Raw genomic sequence first — 14924 nt, 5'->3', positions numbered from 1 at the left:
AATCACTCCGCCCATGCCCGTACAAGGACCACCGCCTCTGTGCATACGGCGGTCCTTCAGGGATCCACTTTCCGGCCGCTCCTCTGCAGTGGGCGGTCGGTAAGTGGTTAATACCTCACCTCTGGCTCTGCCACTGTGATTCATATGTCTGTACAGGCCCACTGCTAAAAGTTTACTTAATTTTGGGTCTTCCCTCTTTTTATTACGGATTTGTATGCAGGGTGCAGACTTAAGGGGTGGCTTAGACTACTGTACTAGCTGGCATGTCTCTGATCAGACCCTGACCTTCTGCCTGTCAGCCAAGGTAACCCAGAAAACAACCTCTTTGACTCAGAGCATCATGGCTGGCATTGAAGCAGTAGTTACAGCGCAATGATGAAGGCTTATCCAGAAGGATCCCAGCCTCTGTGGCAAGAGGGTATCATTTTCAGGAACACATGAATAATCCTACTCTATTGGTGAATAAATATACTGCTTTGCTCCTGTGCAGTTTTGCACTCTTGCCAGCACCACTCCCGGCAAAAGTGTTTTCGTTTTTGCTGTCCTGCACCAGTCTGCCATTTGCTGCTGTTCTACTCTTGCTGCTCCACCCCCATATTACTACATCTCCTTTAGGACCCATTCACACTAAAACGTTTTGCCGGCGATTTCGGGAAAAACCCAAGCGCTAGCGCATTTTAAAGCACTAGTGCAATAATACCCTATGGGCCCGGTCTCAATTGGGCGATTTGCGTTAATCGCCAAATGCAAACGCGTAGCCTGCACCATTTTCAGGTGATTTCCCGGCAATCCTGTTTCAGTGTTATAGAAGCGCTAAAAGTGACGCTAAACGTGATTGCTAAAAAAAAGGCAATTGTGAATGCCGATTTTTTTATTTTTTTTTTTTATTTTTTTCCCCTTAAACGCAAAAAAATCGCCTGAGCAAAACACTAGCAAAAGCACTAGCGTTTTGCGTTTAGCAAGTATGAATGGGCCCTAAGAAACGTTTTTTGTGTACTCTGCAAACCCGAGGTGGCTTCTAAGAATCCTGTTGGCACACAGAGGCTGGGTCTGCATATAATATATATGAGAGGTCTCTAAGCAGCGCGGACTTCCCGAGATGGGGTGAGATATGGCTGCTAATTACACAGCGGGGCGCAATGGATTATGCTGATGCAGCGAATTACACTGCGTGCCCGGGGACAATCAGGTTATCCATGGCAGCGGCTAACTACACAGCGGGGGTCTCTAAGCAGTGCGGACTTCCCGAGATCGGGTCAGATATGGCTGCTAATTACACAGCAGGGCGCAATGGATTATGCTGATGCAGTGAATTACACTGCGGGCCCGGGGACAATCAGGTATACATGGCAGCGGCTAACTACACAACGGGGGCCAATCAGATTATACTGATGTAGCTAATTACACTGCGGGGGGCGGTGACACATGGCTGCCGATAACTACATAACACTCGGGTAATGCCCCCGGGGGGGATAGCTGAGGACACAACAGGACAAGCATAGAACACTGGCCAAGCTGGGGACACAGGGACAAACAGATTACGCAAAAGGGACAAGCATAGCACATAGGGGGACAAGCTGAGGACACAGAGGGACAAGCAGAGGAAACAGGTAAACAAGCTGAGGACACAACAGGACAAACATAGCACACAGGGGGACAAACAGAGGACACAGAGGAACAAGCATAGCACATAGGGGGACAAACATAGGATACATGGGCACAAACAGAGTAGGATACAGGGGGACAGATAGGGACACAGGAAGACACAAGGGGCATAGGAGGACACAGGGAGACACACAAAGTACAGGAGGGCTATAATAATTGCTGTGAGAACATCCACAAGATGCCCCTGGACCATAGACACACCAGGTTTGCTATATTTTTTTTCACCTGGTCTTTGCCCTCTAAACCTGGGTGCGTCTTATGGTCCGGAGCGTCTTATAGTCCGAAAAATACGGTATATGCAGACACAGCTTCTGTGTGCTAATAGGATTCTTACAAGCCACCTCGGGTTCTCTTTAAATCCCCTTCCCTCCAATTTATTAAGAGATACAAATATCACCCTTCTTCTGATCTAATTTTCTTGTAGTGCTTGCTGGTCATCCAGGCCTGACAACCCTTCAAGCAGCCGTCTATGGGCATTGTTCTGTGGGAGAAAGACACTATTCTTTACACAGCTAAGCTTATTGCTTGAGGCAGGAAGGGTTATAGGGGCTGAGCTTTATCTTTAATGTCCAATCTCCTTTGGGATTGACTTTACTTGACTGGTAATGCAGTGTTGTCATTTTTTGTATAAAAAAAAATGTATCATTTACAATTCTTTAATCCTAGTAGAAGGAAACAAATGTATTGCAAGTTTTTTTTGTATTTTTGTTATAAATGTATTTAATATTATTGCATCTTCACTTTTGTATTCCCTCAGAGTTTACTGCTAAAAGTAATTCAAGCAAGATGCAGTATCTGAGTCAGTTAAATGACAACAATAAGGCACAAGATACAAAATCGTCTTCAAAGTCAACTCCTGACAGCCCTAAAGGTATTTTGGTTTGTTTTAACATGTGCAAATCAGTTATTCAAATTTACTTCAGGTTTAGAATACTAGTCAATATGCCCTTCAGGCATATTTTTCATTCTAAATCTAGGTGGGCTTTCAGTTACAGAGCTTGTTTCCATCTGTCTCTGAACTCCTTGTTTAGCTGATGCCAGATGAATCACTTGTAAAATACATGCTAGGAGCCCAGACACTGACTGTGTTTTAGGGTGCAGTCTCCGCAGACATACTCGGACTCTACTGTATTTCCAGTCTAAACAGTAAACATACTGGAGTTTAGGTATCAGGAGCAGCCGCACTGATAGAGCCTAAAATCTGACTCTGCATCAGCAGCCTTTGTAAACACCTAGGACTTCCACTTTCTCAAGAAGAACAGGCCTTTCATACCTCACTGCTGAGGCCCTAAAAATACCGTAAAATGTCTGCCTCATTCAGACCCCCCACCCCCCTTTTTCCTTCCATGGGCCTGGCAGCTTCTCTGGTTATGTATAGCTGGTGTGTTCAGTGCATTCTTTCCATGGGCATAGTAGCAATGGGGCAAGCCTCCATCATTCCCTATCAGTGTGTATTCCACAAAGTCTTTGGGTGTGTCTTGGATTGTAAAGAGAGAGAGAGAGAAAAAAAAAAGCAAGCTGCTGTAGCCCAGGTGTGTGAGGCCCAGACATGGTTGCTGGTACACATTTTTGGCAGGTATTAATGTATTGTTGCAGCAGGATCCACTGACATTGCCTTGGATGGATTGTGCTTCAGGCAGCAGTTTAACCAGCCCAGGGCCCTTCTTCCCTTTATTCTCTCGTATATAGTGTTCTCGGTGCGGCTGTATAATGTTCCCAAAATTATGTCTGTTTCCTTAATGAATGCGTGATATAAATGTTCTTTGTCTGTGCCTTAAATTCCTTTCATCTACCGGTAGTTCATTGGAAGACCCCAATCCCACCTCTTTTATTTTGAAGGCCATTTCTAATACCATTTTTTTCAAATACACAAAAGGTAAATGGGATATCAACCAAGTAACCTTCAGTCTTAAGGTGGCCATACACTGGTCGATGTGCCATTAGATCGACCAGCTGACAGATCCCTATCTGATCGAATCTGATCAGAGAGGGATCGTATGGCTGCCTTTACTGCAAACAGATTGTGAATCGATTTCAGCCTGAAACCGATTCACCATCTGCTGAGCTGCTCCTGCCGCCTGTCCCCCCCCCCCCTGTCCCCCCCCCCCCCCCCCCGTATACATTACCTGAGGCTGGCTCCCGGGCATCTTCTCCGCATTGCACGGCTCTGTTCCGGCTCCATTACGGCGCTTCCTGTGTTACTCCGTGACCAGGAAGTTCAAATAGAGCGCCCTCTATTTGAACTTCCTGGTCACGGCAGTGACCCAGGAAGCGCCGGGATGGATGGAGCCGGAACAGAGCCGTGCAGCACGGAGAGGTCGCCCGGGAGCCAGCCTCAGGTAATGTATACTGGATCGGCCGCCGCTAGCGACGCGCACTTTACCCGCGGGCGATCGAGGGTAATTTCCTGCACGGCGCGATCGACGGACCGATCCGATTTCGGGAGGAAATCGGATCGGCGGCTGCATTTACCGCGAACGATTGGCAGCAGATTCGATCCCAGGATCGAATCTGCTGTCGAAACGGCCGGGAATCGAGCCAGTGTATGGCCTGCTTTACCCACTGTAATAAATTGTAGAAAGCAAAAAGTGCAGGGGCCAGAAGGTTGCAAAAGTGGAAAATCATAATTTATTCATTATTTGACTGAAAATTTGAGTATTTAAAGCATGATTACAAACCCATCCACCCTATTAAAAAAAACAAAATAGACTGAGTCCCTTATACATGGACAGGTGCCAATAATTAGATTGGAGTGCACTCCATTTAATTCACTTTAGTTTCTACCTTCAGGGCCCTCTTTGTTATAGTCCAATTGTATTATAGGGACGCCGCTTGTGGTGTCTCTCTATAACTCCATAGGAGTAAGCCTCTAAACGCTCCTCATTACACGCACGAAGGTGCGCATGCCCGGACTAGTAATGAGCCTATGCACGCCACACCGGCATTAACCGGAACTCTCGTATCCTTATCGTATATAGCCTTCCAGACCAGACTCTTACTTCCTGGTGCCCTGGAGCAAGCCCATCTCAGGCAGCGTCGGTACTCACGGGTTTCATCAGACGTGACGTCAGTGGTTTGCTACCTCCTTTTATCGCAGGACTTCAGTCTCCTTTGTATAATTAAGACTTCCTGGATCTGTTAACATGCATGACGGTCATTTTTAATACCATTTTTTTTTTTTTCAAATAGCCTACTTCAAAAATCCAGTTGTGACCCAGCTACAGTAAGGCAGGTCAACTGGACCAAAGAGATCAAATGCTGCTCCTCCCCTCCAGACCCACATAAGGAAGTTAGTTGCGGGGTGTTGAGGTGGGTGGGGAGCCAGGTCACCTGCTAGACTGGGTGGAAGGAACAGCATTAATGCAGTATCCTTCCAGTGAACCACAGTATAGACTCCACTCCTAAGATAATGCCCTATATTTGGGTGCTCAATCCATGGATCTTGTGTGATCCAACGGTACAAGAATGTAGGAGGTCGCCACTCTAGTGGGTAATTTACAAAAACATTTATTTCAAGCTGCACATTTATAATTCACAATGCAAGGTTTCGAGGCAACTACGTGTCTCTTTATCAAGGAACCAAATGTAAATTGATGAAAAAGGTGGAGGACTTTCCCCTAGTTTCTCTGTGCGCCAGTGGCAGCGGCACCTCTTATGATTTATCCCGTAAACCATAGAGAAAGGATTATAGGAGTACACAAAATTCCAATTGTACTCTTTTGAACCGATTTTAGCCAGAAATGTATGCTTTTAAACCCTGGTGAATCCCAACAGATGATTAGAAATGTCTTGTAAGTTTTCTTTTGATAGTGTTGTTTTATCATTGTGCATTTTCAGATTTTGATTTTTTTTCCCCCCCTCAGAGCTTGTTGCTAAAAGCAATCCAAGGAAGATGCAGTATTTGAGTGAGTTTAAGGAAAATAAGAAGGTACACGATACAAAACCACCTTTAACGTCTGCTTCAAGCACCCCTCAAGGTACCTTCTTTTGGTTTTTCAACCATCTGCAAATCGGTTAGCCAGCTTTATTTCAGAGTTATACTGCTTGTCGCCCTAGTTCCGGCTCAAAAGGTTTTTAAGTGGGCATATAATTATCTAACTAATATAATACAACACTTAAACCAGAATTCTGCTAATACTGTATAACCAGATTACAAACCTCTCTGATCCACATACAATACAGTAAGATAGATAGATAGATAGATAGATAGATAGATAGATAGATAGATAGATAGATAGATAGATAGATAGATAGATAGATAGATAGATAGATAATATCTCTCTCTCTTCTCTCTCTCTCTCTCTCTCTCTCTCACACTCTCTCTCTCTCTCTCTCTCTCTCTCTCTCTCTCTCTCTCTCTCTCTCTCTCTCTCTCTCTCTCTCTCTCTATATATATATATATATATATATATATATATATATATATATATATATCTATATATATATATATATATATATATATATATATATATATCAGAATCTCTTTATTTCGCCAAGTACAGCAGAAGCTGTAATCGGAATTATTTGTGGTACACATGGCATAGGCCTAAATTAGTATAATACAAGACAGACGCACAACATGTACACTTTAAATGCATTGCTATTACAAACACAGGTAAATAATGATAATAGTAAAGGTGCAGGTAGTGGCCACGAGTCAATTTCGATGAGCCCAGCTAGAGTGCGCTGGTATGCGGGCCAGATAGGGGGAGGTTGGAGTTCAGAAGTCGAACAGCTTGGGGGAAGAAGGTGTTCTTCCGCCTGGTGGTTTTGGATGGTATAGCCCTATAGCGACGGCCCAGCGGGAGGAGCTTGAAGTAGCGGCTGCCAGGGTGAGCGGGGTCACGGGAGATCATGGTGGCCCTCTTCCTCATCCTATTTGAGTGGAGGAGGTCGAGAGGTGGAAGAGGAGATCCGATGATCTTCTCCGCGTCCGTTATGACTCTCTGCAGTTTGTGTTTGTCGCTGACCGTTGCACCAGCATACCAGACAATGACTGAGGAGCAGAGGATGGATTCTATGGTGGAAGTATAGAAACTAGTCAGCAGCTCCCTGGGCATGCCAAATCTCTTCAGTTGGCGCAGGGAGAACAGCCTCTGCTGAGATTTCTTCTGGATTTTGGTGGTGTTCTGTTCCCACTTCAGATTGTTTGTCAGAGTCGTGCCGAGGAACCGCACAGATGTCACTCTAGAAACTTCGGTTCCCCCAATGAGGACAGGTGGGAGGGGGGGAGGGTTTCTCCTGAAATCAGCGACAAGCTCGACAGTCTTTGCTGCGTTGAGGACTAGGTTGTTGTCCTTGCACCAGTTGCATATTCTCTCTACTTCGCTGCGGTACTCCAATTCCCCGTTTCTACCGATAAGGCCAATGATAGTGGTGTCATCTGCGAATTTGATGACTTTCACAGAGTCAGTGGATGAGATGCAGTTATTGGTATAGAGGGAGAACAGTAGAGGTGACAGAACACAGCCTTGTGGAGCCCCTGTATTGGTGGTACGAACACTGGAGAGGTGGTTGCCGAGCTTCACCTGCTGCGTTCTGTTTGTCAGGAAGTCTTTGATCCATGCCCAAAGAGTAGGGTCAACTCCGAGCTGCGTCAGATTGGTGATCAGGATGTTCGGGCAGATCGTGTTGAACGCTGAGCTAAAGTCTAGGAACAGGATCCTAGCATAGGAGGCAGGGCTGTCTAGATGCTCGGTGATGTATGCCATGCTGGCATTGATGGCGTCCTCTACAGATCTGTTTGCCCTATATGCAAATTGGAGCGGGTCTAAAAGGGCGTCCGTGGACTTCTTCAGGTGGGCCAGGACTAACCGCTCAAGGAGCTTCATGATGTTAGAGGTTAGGGCCACTGGTCGGAAGTTATTGTGCTCGGAGCTGCCTGTTTTTTTTTGGGACTGGTACAATTTTAGATCTCTTAAAGCAGGAGGGGACTGTACCATCCGATAAGGACTGCTTAAATAAGGAGGTCAGCACAGGAGCTAGCTGGTCAGCACAGGATCGCAGGCAGATAGACGACACTCCGTCAGGGCCAGAGGATTTTCTTGGGTTTAGCTTACGGAGGTGCCGGAGTACCTCCGATTCCAGAACAGAGATAGGAGCCAGGGGGACGAGTTCCCCAGAGGGGGGGGGGGGGTCACCAAAGTCGATGCTGTTTGGCCCACGGGCTGGTTGGGATGCTGCTCGAATCTGCAGTAGAACTCGTTGAGCTCTTCCGCCAGTCGAGGGCTCGGGGGCGCCGTATGGGGTGCTGGTTTGAAGTTCGTGGCTGCTCTCAGGCCCTTCCATACGTCCCGTGTATTAGAGGACTGTAGGTAGAGTCTCAGCTTTTCGGCGTAGGCCCTCTTTGCAGTTCGCAGTTCTCTTTTCAAGGCGAGCCTGGCCTCTCTGAATTCCTCTGGGGAGCCAGACCTGTGCGCTTCCTCTTTGCATTTCCGGAGTCGGCGAAGCTTGTTATTGAACCAAGGCTTGTTGTTGGGGTAGACTCTGAAGGACTTGGATGGGATACATGCTTCTTCGCAGAAGCTAATGTAGGAGGTGACATTCTCGGCCCATTCATCAAGGGTCGATGCCTCCAGAGTCGTCCAGTCGGTGGTTTCAAAGCACGCTTGGAGCTCCAGTTTGGCCTCTGCTGTCCATTTTTTAGTGGTTCTGACGGTGGGATTTGAGGTCTCCTGGAGCCTCCTGTAGGTGGGGATCAGGTGTATTGTGTTGTGGTCGGAGTTCCCCAGGGGGGCGCCTTGGGTGGCTTTGTAGGCATTCTTGTGGACCGTGTAGCAGTGGTCCAGGGTGTTACTGTTTCTGGTAGGGCAGGTGATGTGCTGCTTGTAGCGGGGCAGCTCGTGTCGAAGGTTCGCCTTATTGAAATCGCCCAGGATGATGAACAGGGCCTCTGGGAGGGCCGTTTCCCACCGCGAGATACAGTCACTGAGTGCATGCAGGGCAGTCTTGGTGCATGCATCGGGAGGAATGTAGACCCCAACGAAGACAAGGGAAGAGAACTCCCACGGGGAGTACCGAGGCCTGCAGTTTATGGCAAGGAGCTCAACATCTGGGGTGCAGGCCTTGTGGAGAGTGGTGTTGTTGGAGCACCAGGAGGTGTTTATGTAAAAGCAGATACCGCCCCCCCCCTCGTTTTCCCAGAGAGGGCAGCATCGCGGTCTGCTCTTAGGAGGTTGTAGCCTGGGACATGTAGAGAGTTGTCGGGGATGCTGTCGCACAGCCAGGTCTCGGTGAAACAGAGAACAGGGGTGTTCTTGCTGATCAGGGGTTTGCTGCCAAGTAGGAGAAGCAGCTCGTCCAGCTTGTTGGGGAGTGAGCAGACGTTTGTGAGTAGGATGGCAGGGACAGGGGAGCGAAGGCCTTTCCTTTTGAGTCGGACCTGGGCCCCCGCCCTCCTTCCTCTGTGGCGGCGTTTGTTCAGTGCACGCTTGGTGGTGAGATAATTGATGTGTGCCGTAACAGCATTCCACAGGGGAGAGCCCGGTGTAGGGTTGGGGGTGTCTGGGGGTTCCCATTTAAGAAGGGCCTCTTTAGAGAGATTGGCAGTCCGTTCTGTGCCTATGGCACAGCTATCCCGGTAGGTAGCACAGGTGTGCGCCCCAGGTGGATGGAGTGGAGCGGACATCACAGGGTGTGGGGCACCGGTAGATGGTATGGGGGGGGGGGCGTCGGCGGCGGCCCGGCACAGCGAGTGGCGAGATTAGAGGGCAACGGGCAGGCCGCACAGCGCAGACTGTGGCGCGGATATGGAGCGGGTGGAGTGGAGTTGGCGACTCCACACAGACTGTCCCAGGTAGATGGTATGGGGCAGGCAGCCTGTCTCAGCAGGGGGCCCAAATAGATGGGCTAGGGCAGGCGGCACGGCCCAGAGTGCGGCACGGTAGAAGGTAAGGAGCGCACAGCGCGGCAGAAAAAACAACACACCACAATTGATGGCCCAGGCTTGCGGTACAGAGCAGGCAGCACAGTACAGTTCATGACCCAAGCTAGATGGTATGGAGCAGGCCGCCTGGCATGGATAGATGGTATGGGGCAGGCAGCGCAGCACAGACTGTGACACAGATAGATGGTATGGAGCAGGAGCACAGCACAGACTATGGCACAGATAGATGGTGAGGGACAGGCAGCACAGCACAGTCAATGGCCCATATGGATGGAATGGAAAACAGGCAGCACAGCACAGTACAGTCAACGGCACATATGGATGGAATGGAAAACAGTACAGTCAATGGCACATATGGATGAATTGGAAAAAACTGGCAGCACAGCACAGACTAGGAGGTGAGGAGACAACTGTGGAACTCACCAGGGATGGCACAGGGCATGTAGGGACGCCATGGTAGGCAGAGAGCTCTTTCCCATCGGAGGACTAGGGGTGGCACAGGGTATGCTGGGGCCCTGGTGGGGCCTGCAGCGTGGAGTCCTCTTCCCCAGGTGAGATGGAATTAACAGGTTGCCGGAATGCAGGCAGTCAGGCCGGACAGAGCGGGGGGTGCAGTCAGGCCGGGCAGAGATGAGTCCTCCTAGCCTCCTCCCCTGCGAGGTGCTGTCCCGGAGGCAAGTTGGTGTTGTGCAGGCCGGGCCACGTGGGTGCAAGGCCTGACCACGTGGGTGCAGCGGAGGAGATGTACCGTGGCAGAATGGGATGGGATCCAGCCAGGAGCAAAGGGCGATCCAGGGGAGCATCAGAGGCAGTCGGGGCAGCGGCAGGACGCCAGAGGCTGGGGCTGCTGCAGCGGATCCGTGGAGTTGTAGTCTGTGGACGGGAGCCGTGTGGAGTGCAGGCAGGCCAGCTGGAGCGGTGACAGAGCGGCGGCGGTAGTGCGGAGAGCTGCTGGGTGCAGGCCACCTTAGCTGCTGGATGGGTGCTGGAGGCAGTCGGGGCAGCGGCAGGACACCAGAGGCTGGGGCTGCTGCAGCGGATCCGTGGAGTTGTAGTCTGTGGACGGGAGCCGTGTGGAGTGCAGGCAGGCCAGCTGGAGCGGTGACAGAGCGGCGGCGGTAGTGCGGAGAGCTGCTGGATGCAGGCCACCTTAGCTGCTGGATGGGTGCTGGCCACCTTCCTCGGCATAGAGTGGAGTAAGTATTCTTGAACCTATCGTAAACCTATCCCTAACATTTAACACACTAGAAAAGCTAAAAAGAAACAACTAAAAACACTAAAAAACATTAAAAACTGCCTAAATGGAGGAGCCATGTGACCGAGGCGACCCGCGTGGGCGCCATCTTGGTCAATCTATATATATGTTACGGCCAGAACCCGAAGTTTGGCCACTTCTAGTTCTGGCCGGCCACTTCGGGTTCTGGCCGGCCAATTCGCGAAGTGCCCGCTGCGCTGCGGCCAATGTTAGAAACGGATCGTTTACTCTGATATGAATGTATCTTCTGGCCGCAGCGCAGCGGCCAAACGTATTAATTTGTTGCAATTTTTAAGCCGGCGGCAATGTAACGATTCAAGCCGCCGGCTTTTTCATCTGCCTCATCTCTCTCCCTCTCTCTTCTTATGGGCAGCCGGGCGGGGACACGCGTGTCCCTCCGGAGTCGTTCTTCGCGGCAGGGAAGCCTGCCGTTCTTGCAGAGCGGGTGCTGGCAGAAGCAATGTCTGCAGCCTCCCCGCTCTGCTGCCCCTGCTGCGACGAACGACTCCCGGGGGGACTCGCGTGTCCCCCCCCCCCCCCCCGCCGGCTGGCCATAAGAAGAGAGAGGGAGAGAGATGAGGCAGATGAAAAAGCCGGCGGCTTGAATCGTTACATTGCCGCCGGCTTAAAAATTGCAACAAATTAATACGTTTGGCCGCTGCGCTGCGGCCAGAAGATACATTCATATCAGAGTAAACGATCCGTTTCTAACATTGGCCGCAGCGCAGCGGGCACTTCGCGAATTGGCCGGCCAGAACCCGAAGTGGCCGGCCAGAACTAGAAGTGGCCAAACTTCGGGTTCTGGCCGTAACATATATATATATAGAGAGAGAGAGAGAGAGAGAGATAATATGATGCAATGTATCCCACTTGTTGTTATCCACACATGCATAAACCATTGCAATATGCAATAATCAACTTAAAGCTCTGAGCAACTATAATAGTCCTCTCACTGAGAGCAATGTAGCACCTTAGTGCAAAGTCTTCCAGGCATGCGCTTCTATTAAGGTTTGAGTAACTTCCATGCAATATTCAAAATAGATCATCAGCGGCGCTTCCTCGTATCTTCGCCTCCACCAAGCAGGCAATCACCCTTATGAAGTGCGACTCGCCTACTACAAATGCTACGATCACAGTAGCTTACAGGCCTTTGGGGCATTACATAGGCTCCCCTCGCCTCCTGCGATATTCCCCTAGTTATGGTGGTTGATCACTTTCCAGGCATATATCAGACTTGGAGCTTCAATCACTGTAACTTGTCCATATCACCTCGAAGAATTGAAGCAAAAAGCCTCTCATTGTGCAGATCTAGTACAAACCTTAAAATTTTATTTTAAAAATACACTCACGTGGTAACGAGAGGCATGAGTCTTGTGCACTATTGCTTCGGGAGGGTGCAAGATTCGCTGCTCTGTCCTCAACTTCTCAACCACTATTGCCTGCCCGAATTTGTCACCTGTCATTACTAGTCATTCATTATGGATATCACAATTTGTCATCCACGGCACTGGCGAACTGAGGGGGCTATTCCGGGTGTCTGGAACCTCCCCCCTGCACTGAACCGTGTATTCAGCCAGGGAAGCCCGCATAATATAAACAGCCTCATTCTCCCTCCCTTCTTACTTCTGGTGCTTCCCTCCAGCTAATAGAATGAGAGAGGCAGCCCAGCTTCCCTCACAAGAAGATGCAGCCTGCAGTGAGAGAATGTTGATTATGGAGTCCTGGACTCTCCACAGCACAGAAGTGTCAGACATGATGAAATTAGAGTGCAGGCAAGCTGGTAAATATGCACAGCATGATGCAGAGCTTGCCTGGACTCAGGGTCCGTGGGCAAACATCTGTCTGGTCTCTTCCCATTGTTATAATGACTGCATGTGTGGGTAAGGTGTTTAACAAGCTGAAAAGTTTTTGACAGTCCCTAGACTCCAGGAGGGCTTCTTTCTGACTTGTGTGAGAGACTGACAGGGACAGGAGTCCGATTACAGGCAAGTAGCCTGTCTGATGTGGGACTGCAATACAGATAAGTTCTCTGCTCCATCTCCGGCTATTCTCAATTTCTCCACTCCTCTCTCTGGGCTAGTGCACGCCAAAATGACAATAGCAATCGCTAGCAATTTGTGAGTGTGATTTTGTGAAGTGATTTTCAGAGCGATTTTTGAATGAATTGCTCAAAAACATGCTACATGCAGTATACCTGCGATTTTGAAAAAATCACAACGCTGCTGTGGGAACACCCACATAGGGTAACATTAGTCAAGCGCTTTTCAAATCACTGTTGATTTGAAAAACGCTCAGAAGCACTCTTGGTGTGCACCAGCCTCCTTCATTCACCTTTTGTTTCCCTCTTCTCCTAGAGCTGGCTGTGTGTTCTTGTCATACATGAAAGATAAATAAAAGTGCAATCCTGGTGAGGCAAAATATTATTATTTAGTATTTATATAGCGCCGCCATCTTCCGCAGATGCATATATCCCTGCATCATATGGGTATCGCTTGCGCTATGTATAACTATGTAGCATATTCCACTGAATTGTCCTAACTAAGTCTATCTCCTGTTCCTCTCTTGGGGAGTTGTTCCAGCGCTGTACCCCGTTCACATTTGCTGCTTCCAGAAGCCCTCAGAAACACTCGTGTCCTTGAGTACTTCCAAAGATGGGCAGCTCTGTAATACGCCAGCGCACTTTTGTGCATGGGCAGTATGGAGCTACCTGTATTCTGAAGCACTCGGGGACATACGTGCTTCTGGACCTTTCAGGAACCCCCCCCCCCCCCCCTTTAAAAATCCTGCGTTTGCCCCTGCACGGCATGACAATACTTGTCATTTACTACGTATCACCTACTGCCTGCCATTAGAGTCTTATCACTACCTGCTGCTAGAATCTACCTCATCACTACTTGCCTGTCCCTTGAATCTATCAGTGATTACTTGATTGTCACTAGAATCTAATGCTGGGCATACATGGCTCGTTTTTTATTATAAATTGAGCCGCTGATGGCGCGATTGAGAATATCCGACGTGTCCGATCACCGCGCCGGATCGATTCCGCGCTCGATCCCCGTGGGCGGACAATGGAAGAAACAAAGCGTAGATAAGGAAGTGCACGTGAGGACGAGCGAGAATTGATCCGGCCACCCACGGGGACGCGCCAGGGCTCGATTCCGGCGCATAAACGAGCCATGTATGCCCAGCATAACACAATCATCACCTGCCTGCCAAGAGTCTACCGATCGCCTATTGTAGTTACGCCCACATTTGCTTCAGAACGCATGCCATACTGCATAGCTACCCCCTCTTGGTCCCCAGAGGTGCACTGGATATACTAGGGTCTTGGCAACACCTGTATCAAAGTCTCAGAGGTGAATTGATGGCCACATAGCATTGGATGGCAATAAGCGGCACAATGCTAGCAGTTTGTTCAGCTCTTGATTAGATTTCTACTGAAATTTAATAAAAATTGAACAGACATGGTAGATTTTTCAAGACTAGTCCCATTGCCACTAAGTACATTTTAGTATTAAAATGAAACCAATGGATGTCAATGGAGTAATTTCCATTGAACGCAAATTTTCACATGTAATGATTGTTAGAGACATACTAAAATTTGCATATGGGGAAAAACTAATGCGAAATATAATATCCTAATGGAAATAGAGGCTACATTTCCAGTAGGGTGTTGTCTGTTTCCATTAAGAATGTGGCTACTGCGCTGATGCAAATTTGCATCTGAATTTAATAGCCATGTCAATGCAAGGCTATGGCTGTTCGCTTGCGATGTTTGAAAAAAATTCAGCAGGCACTACTACCCCCTCTTGGTCCCCAGAGGTGCACTGGATATACTAGGGTCTTGGCAACACCTGTATCAAAGTCTCAGAGGTGAATTGATGGCCACATAGCATTGGATGGCAATAAGCGGCACAATGCTAGCAGTTTGTTCAGCTCTTGATTAGATTTCTACTGAAATTTAATAAAAATTGAACAGACATGGTAGATTTTTCAAGACTAGTCCCATTGCCACTAAGTACATTTTAGTATTAAAATGAAACCAATGGATGTCAATGGAGTAATTTCCATTGAACGCAAATTTTCACATGTAATGATTGTTAGAGACATACTAAAATT

General features: G+C 48.7%; 1 protein-coding gene across 1 annotated transcript in view; it reads left to right on the top strand.

The window, feature by feature from the left end:
* Positions 1-14924, top strand: part of LOC137518572 (bromodomain-containing protein 4-like) — a 170769-nt gene that overhangs the window by 131830 nt on the left and 24015 nt on the right. The window contains exons 21-22 of the mRNA XM_068236621.1: positions 2423-2536; positions 5529-5642. Of these exons, the coding sequence (XP_068092722.1) occupies positions 2423-2536; positions 5529-5642 (228 nt within the window). The remainder of the gene's footprint in view (positions 1-2422; positions 2537-5528; positions 5643-14924) is intronic.

The sequence above is a fragment of the Hyperolius riggenbachi genome, chromosome 5 (genome assembly GCF_040937935.1).
Source record: "Hyperolius riggenbachi isolate aHypRig1 chromosome 5, aHypRig1.pri, whole genome shotgun sequence".
Taxonomy (NCBI): domain Eukaryota; kingdom Metazoa; phylum Chordata; class Amphibia; order Anura; family Hyperoliidae; genus Hyperolius; species Hyperolius riggenbachi.
Note: the sequence above shows the minus strand (reverse complement) of the source record. Positions and strands in the feature narration are given on the sequence as shown.